Source organism: Parambassis ranga, chromosome 6 (assembly GCF_900634625.1).
Source record: "Parambassis ranga chromosome 6, fParRan2.1, whole genome shotgun sequence".
NCBI lineage: Eukaryota > Metazoa > Chordata > Actinopteri > Ambassidae > Parambassis > Parambassis ranga.
The window spans coordinates 608,174-626,578 of NC_041027.1; the positions used below are offsets into that span (position 1 = coordinate 608,174).

The 18,405-nt window shown below is 42.1% G+C and overlaps 1 protein-coding gene across 1 annotated transcript in view; it reads right to left on the minus strand.

The window, feature by feature from the left end:
- Positions 1-84: 84 nt before the first annotated feature.
- Positions 85-18,405, minus strand: part of il34 (interleukin 34) — a 108,142-nt gene continuing 89,821 nt past the window's right edge. The window contains exons 4-8 of the mRNA XM_028407543.1: positions 12,527-12,604; positions 12,239-12,316; positions 10,201-10,308; positions 8,406-8,589; positions 85-2,375 (exon numbers count right to left, since the gene is read on the minus strand). Of these exons, the coding sequence (XP_028263344.1) occupies positions 2,317-2,375; positions 8,406-8,589; positions 10,201-10,308; positions 12,239-12,316; positions 12,527-12,604 (507 nt within the window). The 3' untranslated portion in view covers positions 85-2,316. The remainder of the gene's footprint in view (positions 2,376-8,405; positions 8,590-10,200; positions 10,309-12,238; positions 12,317-12,526; positions 12,605-18,405) is intronic.

Consider the following 18,405-nt stretch of genomic DNA (forward strand, 5'->3'; position numbering starts at 1 on the left):
TTATTAAGACTACTGAACAGAGTGAAGCAACATTGTGTATGTAAAGACTCTTTGGAAATGATTGGACTTTTGAAACATGCCTAGTTGATAAAAAATAGTGATTTATTTTTATTTCTTTCATAAAAGTATTGTTGCATTATACATTTCCAAAAAATAAATATTCAATATCTTGTGTATAAAAACAAATCTGTGTCTAAAATCTACAAATCTTCAGACAACTATCCAATGCCATGTGTTTTCAGTTATCTCTCTGTTGTTGCTGGGTAGCTGTGGAAAATATCGCTTTATTTTCACAAAAAAGGGATAGTTGAATACACCTTAAATGCTCTATGGTTACAAGACAACCATACAGTTTCATATAATTGACATTATAATAAAAAATACACTCAATAAACTTTTTCGGAAATACAATACATTAATCACCATTTTATCTTTTACATCTTTATAGAGTTGCTTTTGCATAGGAGGACCAAACTTTGCCCCTTGGTTGTATATATATATATAACATAATAATAATATATAAATCATTCTCTTTCCTGAAAAGTGACACAATTATGTGACATCAATGCATGACCTGCAGCTGTACAATTTATTAGAAGTGAGACATTACATGACTGTTCTGTAAATACCATTTCATGATGACGCTGAAATTTGAGTGTTGCTTTGTTTGAATAGTAGTATTTAAATGAGTGACATTTTGTTGTTTAAACCCAAAGGGTAGTTATTTGTTTTCTTTAAATACAATTTCTATTTTCTCTGTAAACTAATAAATGCAGTTCGCCTAAAGGAAACAAGGACATGAAAATGTTCCACCTTAAACTGACTGAACCAGCAAGTCAGGATTTGCAGGTATCGAACCAGGTGCATCGAGATAAAAGACAACTCCACTGTGGCTCACACTAAAGTAGTGAGCACATATGTAGAGAAGAGTGAAGACAGTCTAGAGAAGATTGAAGCAAGGCGTCTGGACTAGTAGTGAGCACATAGCTCTGAGTCCATGGACTATGACTGGAATAAATATCTATTGGTTGCATTCTTTCATCATATTCAACTTCTATGTAGTAATAAATCCTGATCAGGTCTATATGGGTAAGGAACTTCCTCCATTTAATTGCTGATAAAACTCAAATAGTCTAAATTTGACTGTATTAACCTGTATTTATCATGGGCTGCAGAAAGTTTGCTAGGATGCCTAAATGAACCAAGTGAAGCCTGTACATAAAATGAAACCACATGTTAAAGAGTGTAAACAGATGAGATCAAACATATCCAAGCAACAAGAACAGAACAAGAATGCATTCAGCTCCGAACTCTGCACACACATCTCGCTTAGGGATGCTGCCATCTTGGAACCTGTGCAGTAGAGGTTAAGAGGTGCCAAAAGTCTAACATGAATGAGTTGGGGTTTATGACCTAGGCCACCAGGGCATAGGGGACAATCCAGATGTTTTGTAGCCTCACTTTTGGGGAGCTATTATGGCATCCATCTTTATACAGTCTCTGGAGGAATCAGTCAAGTGTCGTTATTTGTTCATTCTCTCTTTTTGTGCGCAATAAATACATTAATAGAAATTTTATTAAACGGGGTAAAAGTCAGTATACATTTTGACAGCTTTTAAAAAAAGGCACATTCAAAAGCTAAAAATGAGTAAAACAAAACAAACAAACAAAAAACACAAAAAATTCCAGCTGTATGTAAATGTACAGAGAAAACAGTAGTTAGGTTTGGCGTTCCTGTACATGTGCTCTCGCTCTAACTCACTGGTGTTTGAAAGAGGTGTTCATAGAAGAGACGTGGGCTATGGTACAAAGGCAGCTGAGGTTAGTCTGTACAATCCAAAGTGTAGTCTCCATGGATGCACATCATAGCTGTTTCTTTTTTTCTTTGGCAGACATTTGGCAAAACCACACTAATAAGCCTACTGCAGGTGAAGTTAACCCTTTGCTGACAAGGATTGAGTAGCATGTGCCACACTGTCCTTCTTCTTAAAGAATCCATGTTACAGAAGAATATATTGATCATGCACTTCAGTCAGTATATGTGAACATGAATAAATCTCTTTCAAAACTGAAATAGGAAAATGTCATGTTTTTACTTTGCATGTTACTCATCAAGCTAACACAGCTACTGTTACTGTGTGTGCTTTCAGTGGTTTGAGTCATTAGGATAGACTTATTGATGTTCACACATCAGGACCGAACACTCTTGTGTCAGTGTGGATGTCCTTTTACCCTTCTCCCTTTACCTCAAGGGAGATGATAATAATAATAATAAACCAGTATCAACAGGGACAACTTAACTCCGCAGGCTTCCTCTCAGCTTTCAGGCTGCAAGTCCTTCTTCCTGCCTTTCCTCCAATGGGTAACTGCACAGTCTGAAAAACAGATGTGTGAAACTCCATTAAGACATTGAGGGCAATTTGTCACTGACTGACTAATCTATTGACAGCAATAAATATTACTCTCTCACGTGTGCGCGAATGAATATGGATCACTTCTGTCTCACTTCATATGAACATAAAGTATGACCCTTTGGACCACAGCTGCTCAACTGTACTGCTGACCCATTTAGTTCTTTGCTACATGTGCTTAAATATTTTAAAATGCAGTTTCTACCTTTGTAGCCATGTCAAAAATAAACTCCTGGCAAAGCTTTCGTAGTTTGATGGATGTTTACAGGTTTGTGTTCAGACCTTTGCCAGATTTCAGATTTCAATCTGGCTTTAACCGAATTTGCGCTGTCAATCCAGATAGAGTGGGATACGGCCCTATCCGGACTGATTACACAAGTCTGAATGGGGTCAAATGCTCAGGGCAAATTAACATGGACAATACAGGCCAGCTGTCAAATTTGCATGTACAATGGAAGGTAAATAAATCAGCGCCTGTCTGAGCATACCTTACAAGAGACGGGGAGGGTGCATAGAACTGTAGTTCAACAACCAATCAGTTGCCAGCATCCATTTTTAGATATTACCTTCCTAATAACTTAGTTGGTGTCACTGACCTGTCACTAACAGTAGGTTCAGGGAGTTCATTATCACTCATTATTTGCACAATTGTCAGCAAACCCTCTATGCTTGTTAAGAGGCAGGCTAGGGTGGACCAAGGACTTTTTGCACAGGGCATCAGAATCCTACACCTGGTGGGGGACCTCTACCCTGTAAATAAATACATGTTCAAACCCTGTGTGATGTCACCCACCGGTTTCCTAACAAAGCCTGGCTGTTGCAAACTTGGCAGCACCTGAGTCTGGTTACTGCTGGAGAGCAAATGGGGCTATAGTGGCCATGTAGCTGCATACAGACTGATGACCTCATGACCAAAATTCCCTTAATTATGCATAAATAGAAACTTTAATATCATTACTTGAGCACATCACTGTACAGTACTTTTTTTGTTTCTGGTTTCTATCATGTAGGGCTAAGGAGGCTAAATAGCATTTGGGGCCACAGGTTGTTGTGTGCTGGTTTCTATTCCTTGTGTTGCTGCTGCCATGATACTTACTGTTCCTACTCTCGTTTTACTTGCTGTTTCTTTTTTTATTACTGTTTGGTTGTTTACACTTCAAAATACTTAGTTATGCTCACAAAATGTCTTTATTTCAGTACACTCAATGCAAGAGAACACACACCTCTGGCCTATTAACCCAAAGTCTATGGGATAATTTGATGGTATGATAGCAATCAAATGTGTTTTGAATTTTAAGCCAATTCGTCATCAGTTTTGCCTTCTTTTCAGTCAATCACCTGTAGCCTCTTTGAACAAACACAAGTTTTATCAATCTCCTCCGTTTACACTCTGACAACATCTGCTCTTCCTTTGATAGGTCTGTGTGATCCCACTTCACCTCTCTGTATGTGACCAGTGTGTGACACAAACAGGGATGGGAAATTTGTTTAATGTTATTAACATGGCATTTATGAAGAGGCTACTACCATGGTATTCAAAAACAGAGAGGGAAACTTTATTTGGTAGGCTACTTAGTTGATGTAATGTGATTGTGTGTAATTCTGTACTGTAGCAGTCATGTGTGGTGAACCACACAGTGTCCTAGTGAAAGCCACAGACACAGATTAACCTTTCAAAATAAAATTCTATTTTTACTGATGTCTGCATCTGTTGGAATACATTTTCAGAAGCGGATCACAAAGTATAAATGTTGGTATGCATGGTGTGCATACTATCTTACTATCTTACTAGAAGTATAAAAAAGTATTTTTGGAAGCATATTTAGATGAAGAATGGATGGCAATTGAAAAAACAAAATAAAAAGAAAAAAGTAACATTTTATTTTGTTTTTTCGTATGTATGTAAAAGGTCATGCATGCATGAATTCATTAGGAAGATGTTCATTCATATCGAAAAAATGAAATTCTTTTTATTTCGTTTTTTCGTTTTATTCACATCTACATGATGGATATCTTGTCTCTGACAAGCCACTACAATATGGGCCTGTGTAGTGGCTTCAGATTTTAGTCAGATCAACCCGCCTCACTTCGTTCTGCAGTTTTTTAACATTTCCTCATGGGCTTCACTTCTCAGCTTCAGTGATTCCCACTTGCCTGGCCACTTAAAGCAATCACACCCTTAACTAAACAAATCATTAGGATATACTGTAATTAGAAAGATTGAGATGTATAAAAATGTGCTGAAAAGTTGGACATTTTTGATTCCATGTTGGCTGCAGGCAGAACTACAGTTTTTGACACATCCAATGTTTCCAATGTCTTCATTTGTCAGATACTTGGCTCAAACCAATATTTTTGTCCCAAAACACACAGCCTGAAGCTTACCAAGATGAAGTGTCGTGTGAGCTTCTGACTTCAGGAATCTTCTCTTACACAGTCTATAGAAATGCATTAACTATGCTAGGTTCCTCAAAAAGATAGGAGTACAAATGTGTGCATATTCATGATAAAGTGCAGATTGATATGACTTTGGAAGTATGGAGACACAAAATTTGTTCTAAAGGCTTGGCAGCACAGCTCAGAGCATCAAAGGCTTGGCTATGCTCTGACCAGGAGAAGCATGAGAGAGGAAACTTACACAGAGTTATAAGACAAAAAAAATACATAAAAGAAATGATGGATGTATACGGCCCTGGCTGCCAATAAAATCAGTCTAATCTGACATACTGTATCTGCCTATCAAATCTGCCTGTAAAAACACGCACACACATACATTTTGACATATTTCAGAAGATATCCACCCACACATGAAGCCGACTGTGGCTTCAGAGTTTTGGAAACTCCAAAGAGTTTCCAAATTTACAGTTCTGACACATGGGAATGTGGTGCCTGGGGAGCTTGAATCAGATATAAGCTAAATATAATAATAATATTAAAGCTGCAAGCAGCGATGATCTGGCCCTCGCAGTCCTTGCGGTCCGCCCCCTCCCCATCAAGCTGTTCCTTCTCTCCCCCGCTCCCCCCACGAGCTGCAGCGCTTTTGCCAGCGGTGGAAAAAATGCAGCAGACAGAAGGAGAGACATGTCTGTCAATATATGTAAAAATTGTTAGTATGCAGTAACCTCCTGTTTACAGTAGGTGGCACTGTCCACAGATGTCCACACGTGGTCGGGGTTGGGTCTGTATCACATGTATAAAAATTTGAGGATTTTAGAAGCATCCGTAGTGGAGTTATACCAGCAGCAGTACCCTATGTGTCCACTGGGTGGAGCCAGACCCTATGAGAATAGTGGAGACCTGTCTGTGCATCAAACCTCAAAAATCATTTAATTCATACATGAAAATTGTCAAGAAGCAGTTACTTCCGGTTTCCTGTAGGTGGGGCTGTGCAGGTGACTCGTGAGCATGCAGACGTGTCGGGGGACGGACCGTTATGACATGAAAGAAAATTAAGGACGTTAGGACGATGCACGGCGAAGTTATAAGCAGTTGATGTTTCATGGCGAAGGTTCAACACCGCCACCACCACAGGCAAACTGATACAGGAAACCACACAGGTGTCTCTGTGGGACTTCAAATCTGTGATTCTCATTTGGTTGTGTAATGACAGGAGAGGATTAAACAGTGAGATAAGTGCATGTCAGTGTAGAACATGGCACTTCCTATCTCCACCACAAGGGAGCGCCATGAGCGGCACAGATCATGATGACATAGAGACATTCAGGGAGGGGCTCTGACCACATGCAGAAAGTTTGAAGCCGTTTAGAGCAAGTGTGTAGGAGAGAGAGCGGTTCGTGTATGAATGGCGAAGTGACACCACAGCGGCCACGCCCTTTAACTTAGGGAAAAGCTTTTGATAACTTTTGATCAGCATAGTATCTAGGTGACAGCAACCGAATATGAAGTCAATCGGTTGAAATCCCTAGGAGGAGTTCGTCCGCATACCAAAGGTGGAAATCGCTGAAATTTGACCGCCAAAATCAAAATGGCTGACTTCCTGTGTGGTCTAGATCAGTGGTCCCCAACCACCGGGCCGGGGACCGGTACCGGTCCGTGGGTCATTTGGTACCGGGCCGCACAGAAAGACTGAGCAAAACATATATTATTCATTATCTGAGTCTGACAGCTGTTTCATTTATAAATCGATCAGATTCATCCGCCTGTGCCTTTAAGCACCTGCCCAGACGCTTGTCTCGGTCACGGGATACGGCCCCAAAATTAAGCCCACAAGCAGCAAAAATGAATAAAAAACAAACGTCTTTGGAGAGCTTCTTCGGAAAGGGGAAAAGGCCTAACGAGGAGACAGAAGAAGAGGAGCCTACCCCTTCAAAGAAAAAGAAACCTGCATTTAAAAGACTATATCAGGAGTCCTATTTAAAGTACGGATTTATTGCAACAGGTGATTCTCACACACCAAGTCCGCTCTGAGTGATGTGGCGACAGACTCGCAAATGAGGCAACGAAGCCTTCAAAACTGCGAGACCGAGCACCCTGCATTAAAAGACGAGCCATGGAAGAAAACATGAACAAGAACGACTGAAGCAATTAATGACGGCCAAAACAAAATTACGGAGTGGACTGGACATAAGAAACACACTTCGGGTGTCATGTCTCCCATTATCCCCAGATGGGACCGCCTCATTGCTGAGAAAGCTCAAAGGCTCCCACTAATTAAGCATAAGAGTAAGAGTCTGTTTATGCACTTTGTTTTTTTTTGTTTTTTTTTTTTTTTTTCTGTGCCGGTCCGTGAAAGTATTGTTTTACATGATACCGGTCCGTGGTGCAAAAAAGGTTGGGGACCGCTGGTCTAGATCAATGGTGCAAGAGACTTTTATGTGCGTCGTGACATGTTCTGTGTGTGTGCCGATTTTTGTCTTCCTACTCCAAAAAAACCCCTATGGAGAGGGATGTTTAAAAAATTCAAGGGGGCACCATTGAGCCATTTTGCCCCACCCACTTACGAGACCCCCATCAGTTGCTAGGACATGCCCCCGAGAACGTGTGTATGAATTTTCATGATCATAGAAGGTCGTTAAGGTCATTAAAAACTCAAACGTACTCTCACGGCGAAGGATCGACAGTCGGCGCCCCGCCACACGGACACCATTGCACGCAGCTTCACGGCCTTCATAGTGTAGCTTCACCAACTAGTTGGGAAGGTTCTAGAGGTGAAATGAAGTTGATGCTGTCAACTATGTAGGAGCAGTAGACGTCAGAGTAAAAAGAGGCCATTTCCTGTTACCAGCAGGGGGCGCCACGAGTAAGTAAGGGTTTCAACATATGGAGGTGTTCAGGGCGGAGCCCTCATCATGCTCATAAAGTTTGAAGACGTTTGGATAAAGTATGCAGGTGTGAGAGCAAAGTTACATGGCGAAATCATGAATCGTCGCCAGACTTTGGCGAGCCACAGAGGCCACGCCCTTTAAGTTAGAGAAAAGCTTTTGATAACTTTTGATCAGCAGGTCCTTTAGGTGACCTCCAGCAAATTCGCACCACTCGGTGCTCGGGCCCTAATAATAATAAACACAGCAATTACAATAGGGCCTTCGCACCACTTGGTGCTCGGGCCCTAATAAACACAGCAATTACAATAGGGCCTTCGCACCACTCGGTGCTCGGGCCCTAATAATACCTATAATTACAATAGGGCCTTCGCACCACTCGGTGCTCGGGCCCTAACCAGCAATTACAATAGGGCCTTCGCACCGCTCAGTGCTCGGGCCCTAATAAACACTACAATTACAATAGGGCCTTCGCACCACTCGGTGCTCGGGCCCTAATAAACACAGCAATTACAATAGGGCCCTAATAAGAAACGCTAGGGCTCTCGCACCACTCTGTGTTCGGGCCCTAAATATTAAAGGCTGCTATGATATAACATTTATACGAATGATTCTTTCATGAGGTGTTCATGAGCAATCATGTGTGCTGTTCTCTGTTGTTATAGCCTACAGTGTCAGTGGAGGGTTTGAATGTTTCCTCTGTTAGACTCACAGTCCTCCTGTGCTTCTGTACTGGCAAAACACTCCCTGAAGAGGCAGTACATGGTGTGGCAGAAGTTGTCCAAAAGAGATTTTGGAGAAGCGTATCGCCAGCTGGACTCTGGCACTCTGTCAGGCTCTTCTGTTAAACTATCCCAAATGTTCTGGATTGTCTCTGGGAGCTCCTGCTGGAGTTCCTGCAAAAGCACACACACACACACAGGGGAACTCTGACTGTGAGTGAATAAATGAATACGGATCATCAGGATTCAATCACCTGTAGTGTGACCAAGTACATTCACTGTAAGCTTTTAAGAATGTGTGTATTTTTTAACCCTGTGGTTAATAAACACATCTTTAAAAACTACAAGCAGACAAACAGACTCAATTAATCACACATCAATCACCTTTTGCTCCATTGTTCATTTCTAAAAAAGCCAGCAGATGTTTCTACTTCATATTTTTCCCTGTGGAACCTTCTGTCCACACATGACTAATGATTACATATAAATTGCTTGTTGCTTGCTCAGTTTTTATAGTCGCCCAATTGAAACTACAGCTTTGCTAAAGTCCCATTGGCGGACACCATAACATCTTTTGATACAGCTTAATTCATGCGGATCGAGATGGTTTCTTAAATACGTGATGCAGCTCCCAAACTGATTATTATTATTATTACTGCTACTAACTACCAAACTCATTCAGGAAGTGTGCACCATTCATAGCAGCTAGGGATCTTAAAATGATCCCTGTAGTGTTATTATCTCAGACCTTTTACATAATTGGACTCCTAAATAGTAACATTTATGGTCATTATTGTAATCACTTGTTGTGATAAAGTGAAATTCTTTGTAAATGTACTCACAGGAGGTAGGTGTAAGTTTCTTTATTTAAATACAGTTAGGGAAAAATGTAGGTTTATTTGAACAGTGAGAGACAGAACAATAACAAACAATCTATAAAAATTTCAAAAACGTTATACATTCATTCACATTTTCATGAATGGAATAAGTATTTGATCCCTTCGCAAATCGTGCTTCAATACTTGGTGGCAAAACCTCACAGAGGTGAGATGTTTCTTGTAGTCACAAGGTTAGTCACAGCGAAACGTCTTGCTTCAATCTTCTCTACAAATGTCTCATTATCAGCACATAGCAGCAACATCTAGTCCACAGCAAAATGAAATGTACAAAGTGGAAGTGTGTCATCAACCTTTCTATATATTGATTGATACACAGGTGATACCTGGACACAGAAATATGAACTGACCCCTTCCAAATAACAGTAAAGGCAGCCTGTTCCAAAGTTCTGAATTAAGAGACAAATCGGATTTGCGTGCAGTCTGAACAAAGCCGTGCTGTCTGCAGTCTTTGTTTTTACTCTGTCTCAACACAAGGCCACAGGGAGCTGTGTGATGATGCCCGATAGGATAACTGTATGGAAAACCACACAAGCTGGTCCAATCGCCCATATCTGGCATTTAGAAAGAGGTCTAAACTGAATAAACTGGATTGGAATATTGGATTTTTGACTAAATACCAGCATAGATGAGTTGCAATCAGAGAAAAACCATGAGACAGTTCCAGCCCTCATTCCTTCATACACGCTTCAATGAATGATCAATGGGTGTGCTAAATTCACCCTAACTGAACTCCATTCAATCATAAATAGAAGCTGTGCCTAATTCTCTAGTGATAAAAGTATTCATTCCTGATATTGACAAACAGAATCCATGTGACACAAGGTATTGGATTTGAGAAGAGAAACTGAATACAGCTGTAAGCACAGATATGTGAACTCTGCCTTACCTCAGCATGATGTGATTGGTCGAAGACTCCTTCAGCATCCTTTAAGCGTTGTTCCAGCTCTGCAGTGTATGGACGTGATGGGTGCCTCTCTGGCATGACCCGGAGGATCTGAAAGTTCAACTTGCCTTTAGTTTTTGATGGAAACCTGGGCTATAATTCAGACTTTTTTAAAAATAAATTTAAAGTTCAGAATTTAAATAATAAGTAAATGCAGAGAATGACAAGAAAGTCAGTTTAGTCAACCTTTTCTTGAATAACCAGTTTTTTTGGTTTCTTTGAACACCACAAGCGTGCCACCATCCAAGTGAACTGAGCGTGAAAAATACATTCCAGGAAATGTGAGAAGAAAAAGGTGTGTGGGATCAATTTTAGGTCTAGAAATAATCTTACACATGGTGGTCAGGGGTGGTGTGGTAGTTGGTGCCTAACTGTACCATCTACTTCTCACCTATCAAAAAAGATGGATCTAACCTGGGCCTCATATATGGGAACAGGAACATCCTGTGTGCAGCATGCAGGGCCATGCTCACAGGCTGAGGGTGGGTTTCCAACAATAAGCTTATAGTTACATAACTGAGGTTATGTGGCTCCTGGCTCAGGCACAAATTCCTTACTGAGGGTTCACAATAAAAAATCTGGAATTCTTTTGACACATATAGCCCAGAAGTGCATCAGTGCTCAGCAGATGTCATTTTTTCATAAGTATCTGATCCCGTCACTCACAAACACTGCATCAGGAAACCAAAAGCTGCACTTCTCCCTGAGGTGGATGCTGGACTGGAGGTGGAGCTATTAGCTGAGTAGCGTGTGCAGGCATGCAGCAAAAGAATGAGAAATGGCATGAGTAAACAATGGCAAGATTGAAAGGGTGTGTTGGATAGGTGCTGCAGTGAGAGGAGTAGGTTCTATGAGTGTGGAAATGCTTGCATGACCTCCTAGAGCTGGACTGCCTGAACCAGCTCACAGGCTGAACTCTGCTGGTAGATCTACTCCTCTGCACTTATGTTATGCACATGGTTGTAGTAGCTCAGGCCCAGAGGGCAGGATTTAAAGGAGTGAGTGTTAATTCTACCTCTCTGACTTTGTCTGAAGCACCGGTGAGCAGCACATGCTATTTTAGGCATGATATGGATGACTGGATAACTGGTGTGTGTCTGTACCTTGAGCCATCCATGAGTGACATGTGACATTTTAACATTATTATCTTTAATTTGACTGACAGAGCTTTAGTCTCTGGATGTGCCTTAGACACACGTTTTTACTCAACTTGCAAAAAATGAAAAGAAAAAGCGGGTTGGGTGAGTTTTGGTGTCGTTTAAGAACAAAAGGTGTTTTTAAAATGTATATTTAACTTAAAGCTGTCTGTACCAAAGCTGGGTGAACATTATGATAATATATATGACCTGCACAAAGCCCTGACTTAAATCTGATTAAAAATCTGTGGATTGTACTAAAGACCAGGATCCATGCTAGGAGGCCATCAAATCTGCAGGAGCTTGATAGATTCTCCAAAGTAAAATGTGTAAATGTAATAATTCTTCAGGAGACGTGACTCAAACTTGATGAAAACTACACCAAGAGACTCCAGCATCTAATTTCATCAGCATTTCCTCCTGCACTTTCCCCTCTTTTGATGAGGACATCGCATCGGTTTTAAAACGCCAACACATGCACATTCTAATTTATTGTATTGCAATAATTTCACTCTTGTCTCTCCTGACTGAACTGACTATAAGAATCAGATGAGGCTCATGATTTTAAAGTTAATAATTTTAGATTTGGGAAAATTATTTTACTTTTTATATGAAACTAGTATCTTTGGAAATTATTTGATCTATTAAACAGAATGTGGGAAATATTTACAAATGGTTGAGATTTTCTGAGGGGGGCTAATCAATTTGTCTTCCAACTGAATGCTAATCTTTGGCTCTCTCTTGCATTTTGTGGCCCTTGGTCAACTTACATAACCTTTTAGTAGCAGTACTTAAAGAGAAGTTAACATAAACCTCTGGCAAGGACTGACACTATATGTTCCTACCTTTTTTAACACGCCTTTGTTGATTTGAAACCACAGCATCTGGAGAACCAGCTCATCCAACCCCTCAACATGTAACCTCTGAAAGGAAAAAGGAGAATAAAGATTAACTAAATGTTATCCCAGCCTGTGCACACAAACTGCAAATCTTGTTGTTGAAGTCTGATGTAGGTCACAGACTTGAAGTCTGGCCTTGTGAGGAATTTCCCATAACATATCCTCTGACAGAAGCAAGGAAAGAGTCAATAAATCAGGCTGTAACAAGAACATAAAGAGTCTCTGGGCTTTTACCATTCTGCTGATATTTGACAGTTTAAAGATTTCCTTCTGATGAACCCTGATGGTGTAGTTGATAGGGAGGTTGTGCTTCTGAAATGCAAAGGAAAAAAGAGAAACGTAAGTTTAGCACATTTCAGGAATACAACTCCACAATTTTCTATTTTAAAGTAAATGTTTGGAAACACATTCTCATCTTTCACGCACCGATGAAATGAAAACCCACCATCAGTCCAAATGGATCTTGCTGACATAGGCCAGATAAGTTGCAGATTTTTAACTTCCATTACTTTGTTTTTACATTATTGTTATCTTGGCTTTAATTCAGTGTATAACAATTAGAATCAAATGAAATTTTCTATGCCATGGTTCAATGGTTGTATGTTACACATAATCAACAAAAAAACAAACAAATGAAACAGGCCTGGACAAAAATGATGGTACCCATAACTTAATATTTTGTTGCACAACTTTGTAAGGCAATCACTGCAATCAAAAGATTTCTGTAACTGTCAATGAGAATTCTGCACCTGGCAACAGGTATTTTGGCCCATTCTTCATGAGCAAACTGCTCCAACTGTCTCAGGTTTGAAGGGTGCCTTCTCCAGATGGCATGTTACAGCTCCTTCCACAGATGTTCAATAGGGATTAGAGCAAGGCTCATAGAACGCCACTTCAGAACAGTCCAATGTTTTGCTCTTATCCATTCTTAGGTAATTTTAGCTGTATGTTTTGGGTCATTATCCTGTTGGAAGATCCATTACCTGCAACTGAGACCAAGCTTTCTGACACTAGACAGCACATTTCGCTCCAGAATGCCTTAATAGTCTTCAGATTTTATTGTACCCTGCACAGATTCAAGACACTCTGTGCCAGATGCAACAAAGCAGCCCAGGAACATACGGTAACCTCCACCATGTTTCACAGTAGGGACAGTGTTGTTTTCTTGGTGTGCCTCATTTTTTCATTTGTAAACATAGAGCTGATGTGCCTTGCAAAAAGCTCTAGTTTTGTCTCATCTGCCTAAAGGACAGTCTCCCATAAGTCACTTTACATTTTGGCAAATTCCAGTCTCACTTTTTTATGATGTGCTTTTGGCAGTGGTGTCCTCCTTGGTCGTCTCCCATGAAGTCCACTTTGACTCAAACAGTGATGGATGGTGCAATCTGACACTGATGTACCTTGAACTTGGAGTTTCATGTTATAGTCTTTGGAAGTTGTTCTGGGCTCTTTAGTTACCATTCGAATTGTCTCTTCCTCAATTTGTCATTGATTTTCCTTTTGCGAACATGTCTAGGGGGGTTGGCTACAGTCCTGTGGACCTTAAACCTCTAAAAATATGTGAAACTGTAGTCACAGGAACATAATCAAGCTGATCAAGCTTGATTATGTTGAACAACAATTCAAAAGCAATGTCTGATTTACATTGGTTTATTTTCAGTACATTTTTATTAGGGCCCGAGCACCGAGTGGTGCGAAGGCCCTATTGTAATTGTAATGTTTATTACTAGGGCCCGAGCACCGAGTGGTGCGGAGGCCCTATTGTAATTGTAATGTTTATTAGGGCCCGATCACCGAGTGGTGCGAAGGCTCTATTGTAATTGCTGGTATTATTAGGGCCCGAGCACCGAGTGGTGCAAAGGCCCTATTGCAGGGATGTCAAAGTCAAATACACAGAGGGCCAAAAAAACAAATTGGCTATAAGCCGAGGGCCGGACTGATTCAATGTTTATTAAAACATATTGAAATGATTGCACGTTGCCTATTGAACCAAGACCTAACACAGTGTATTATTTAATGATTAAATGAATAATCGGGAATTTTTCATTTTTCAGCAGGCACACAGACAAGAACAAACTGCCTTCAAAGAAAAATCACGTCCTGTACATTTTTCTTCTGTAGCCTTTGTTCTGTGTCCATATTCTTGTCTTTGTCTGTCTGTTTCTTAGACGTTTCATGGTGCCTTCTTAAATTGTATTCTTTCATTACAGCCAAACTTTCTCCACACAGAAGACACACAGGTTTGCTATTTACCTCAGTGAACATGTACTCTGCCTCCCACCGAGCTTGAAACCCCCTGTTCTCAGCATCCACCTTCCGTAGCCATTTTTGGGGAGGAGGTAGCTGAAAGTTGACATCTGCTCTGACTGCTAATGAATGATGAAGCCAAAGTCCACTTGCTGTGCTGCAGTGAGTTCGCGGGTTACCGTTGCATTGTGGGAAATGTAGTATTGGTGCGTGCAAAACACCAGCGGGCGGCTACGGCCTGTGGGCCAGTTCTAATACTAATCATATATCATCCCGGGGGCCATAGATAATTCATTGGGCCTTGACTTTGACATATGTGCCCTATTGTAATTGTAGTGTTTATTAGGGCCCGAGCACCGAGTGGTGCGAAGGCCCTATTGTAATTGCTGTGTTTATTATTATTATTAGGGCCCGAGCACCGAGTGGTGCGAAGGCCCTATTGTAATTGCTGTGTTTATTAGGGCCCGAGCACCGAGTGGTGCGAAGGCCCTATTGTAATTGCTGGTATTATTAGGGCCCGAGCACCGAGTGGTGCGAAGGCCCTATTGTAATTGCTGTGTTTATTAGGGCCCGAGCACCGAGTGGTGTGAAAACCCTATTGTAATTGCTGGTATTATTAGGGCCCGAGCACCGAGTGGTGTGAAGGCCCTATTGTAATTGTAGTGTTTTTTATTAGGGCCCGAGCACCGAGTGGTGCGAAGGCCCTATTGTAATTGCTGTGTTTATTAGGGCCCAAGCACCGAGTGGTGCGAAGGCCCTATTGTAATTGTATTGTTTATTATTAGGGCCCGAGCACCGAGTGGTGCGAAGGCCCTATTGTAATTGTAGTGTTTATTAGGGCCCGAGCACCGAATGGCGCGAAGGCCCTATTGTAATTGTAGTGTTTATTAGGGCCCGAGCACTGAATGGTGCGAGAGCCCTATTGTAATGCAAGCGTTTATTAGGGCCGGATAACCGAATGGTGCAACAGCCCTATTGAAACCCTAGGGATTATTATTAGGGCCCGAGCACCAAATGGTGCAAGAACCCTATTGAAATGCAAGCATTTATTATTGTTCCCTATTTTTCTTCCGCGTCATTGGGTGCAATTTTGACCCCCTGAACGTGCTTGAAAACTCACCAAAATTGGCAGACTGCCCCAGCTCGCGAAAAATGGCGATCTGAACCTGTCACGGGGACTGTGACTTGTAAAATGGCTCTGCAGCGCCCCCTAGATTTCCAAAATATTCAGCGTAACAGCTACAGCAATGAAAATTGGTATGCTGATATATCGCCTCATTCCAGGAAACATGGCTTTGGAAAAAAAAATCCACCCCCTACAGGGCGTCGGCCATCTTGGAAAAACCACGCCAAGTTCCAATTTGCTCACCCCACACTTTCGCGAACTCCTCTTAGGGGTCTTGCTTGATACGGCTGAAAATTGGTGCGCTCACCCTTCAGGGGTCAGGGACTAAAAGTTATCAAAAACGCAGCACTTCGTCATACGGTCTGGCTGTGGCGCCACCACGAAGTTGACCCTTCGCCAACGCACAGGAAATACATGTATTTGTGGCTGTATCTCCCACATGCTTCATCCAATGTGGATGAGAAAAATCAGGCATGCTGAGCCTGTCATTCTGAACAGATTGATATGCTAATGACCACAAACCCTCATAGCGCCACCTACTGGCGCACCGAATGGTGCAAGAGCCCTATTGAAATGCAAGCGTTTATTAGGGCCCGAGCACCGAAAGGTGCAAGAGCCCTATTGAAATTCAAGCGTTTATTATTAGGGCCCGAGCACCAAAAGGTGCAAGAGCCCTATTGAAATGCAAGGAATTATAATTGCTGTGTTTATTAGGGCCCGAGCACCGAGTGGTGCGAAGGCCCTATTGTAATTGCTGTGTTTATTATTATTAGGGCCCGAGCACCGAGTGGTGCGAAGGCCCTATTGTAATTGCTGTGCTTATTAGGGCCCGAGCACCGAGTGGTGCGAAGGCCCTATTGTAATTGCTGTGTTTATTAGGGCCCGAGCACCGAGTGGTGCGAAGGCCCTATTGTAATTGCTGTGTTTATTATTATTATTAGGGCCCGAGCACCGAGTGGTGCGAAGGCCCTATTGTAATTGCTGTGTTTATTATTAGGGCCCGAGCACTGAGTGGTGCGAAGGCCCTATTGTAATTGCTGTGTTTATTATTCTTATTATTTGCCTGCCTGTTTAACTGCATTTTTCACCCCTTTGCCATGCACGAAAACTCACGAAACTTTGCACACTCATCAGGGGTGGCGAAAAATTTGATATTTTGTGGTCGCTGCAAAGGGGCGGGGCAAAATGGCTCTACAGCGCCCCCTTGAAATTTTCAAAACACCCCTTGCATTTGGCTTAGTTTGGAGTAGGTGCACGAAAATCGGTACACATGTTTATCATACCAAGACGCACCAAAAAGTCTCTTGACACCATGACCTTAACCCAACAGGAAGTCCGCCATCTTGGATGGAAAATGGCGATTTACACCATTGGTATGTGAGCGAACTCCTCCTAGAGCTGTAGCCCGATTGACCTGAAATTTGCTGGAGGTCACCTAAAGCACCTGCTGATCAAAAGTTATCAAAAGCTTTTCTCTAACTTACAGGGCGTGGCCTCTGTGGCTCGCCAAAGTCTGGCGACGATTCATGATTTCGCCATGTAACTTTGAACGGCTCTCACGCCTGCATACTTTATCCAAACGTCTTCAAACTTTATGAGCATGACGAGGGCTCCGCCCTGAACGCCTCCATATGTTGAAACCCTTACTTACTCGTGGTGCCCCCTGCTGGTAACAGGAAATGGCCTCTTTTTACTCTGACGTGTACTGCTCCTACATAGTTGACAGCATCAACTTCATTTCACCTCTAGAACCTTCCCAACTAGTTGGTGAAGCTACACTATGAAGGCCGTGAAGCTGCGTGCAATGGTGTCCGTGTGGCGGGGCGCCAACTGTCGATCCTTCGCCGTGAGATTACGTTTCAGTATTTAATGACCTTAATGACCTTCTATGATCATGAAAATTCATACACACATTCTCGGGGGCATGTACTAGCAACTGATGGGGGTCTCGTAAGTGGGCGGGGCAAAATGGCTCAATGGCGCCCCCTTGAATTTTTAAAATACCCCTCTCCATAGGGGTTTTTTTGGAGTAGGAAGACAAAAATAGGCACAAACACAGAACACGTCCAGGCGCACATAAAAGTCTCTTGCACCATTGATCTAGACCACAGAGGAAGTCAGCCATTTTGATTTAGGCGGTCAAATTTCAGCGATTTCCACCTTTGGTATGCGGACGAACTCCTCCTAGGGATTTCGACCGATTGACTTCATATTCGGTCGCTGTCACCTAGAGACCATGCTGATCAAAAGTTATCAAAAGCTTTTCTCTAAGTTAAAGGGCGTGGCCGCTGTGGCGTCACTTTGCCATTCATACACGAACAGCTCTCTCTCCTACATACTTGTTCCAAACGGCTTCAAACTTTCTGCACGTGGTCAGAGCCCCTCCCTGAACGTCTCTATGTCATCATGATCTATGGCGCTCCCTTGTGGTGGAGACAGGAAGTGCCATGTTCTTCACTGATATGCACTCTGTTAAATCCTTCCCTGTCATTACACAGCCAAATGAGGATCACAGATTTGACGTCCCACAGAGACACCGGTGTGGATTCCTGTATCATGCTGCCCGTGGCGGTGGCGACTGTTGAACCTTCGCCATGAAACATCAACTGCTTATAACTTCGCCGTGCATCGTCCTAACGTCATCAAATTTTTTTCATGTCCTAACGGTCTGTCCCCCCACACGTCTGCATGCTCATGAGTCACCTGCACAGCGCCACCTACAGGAAACGGGAAGTAACTG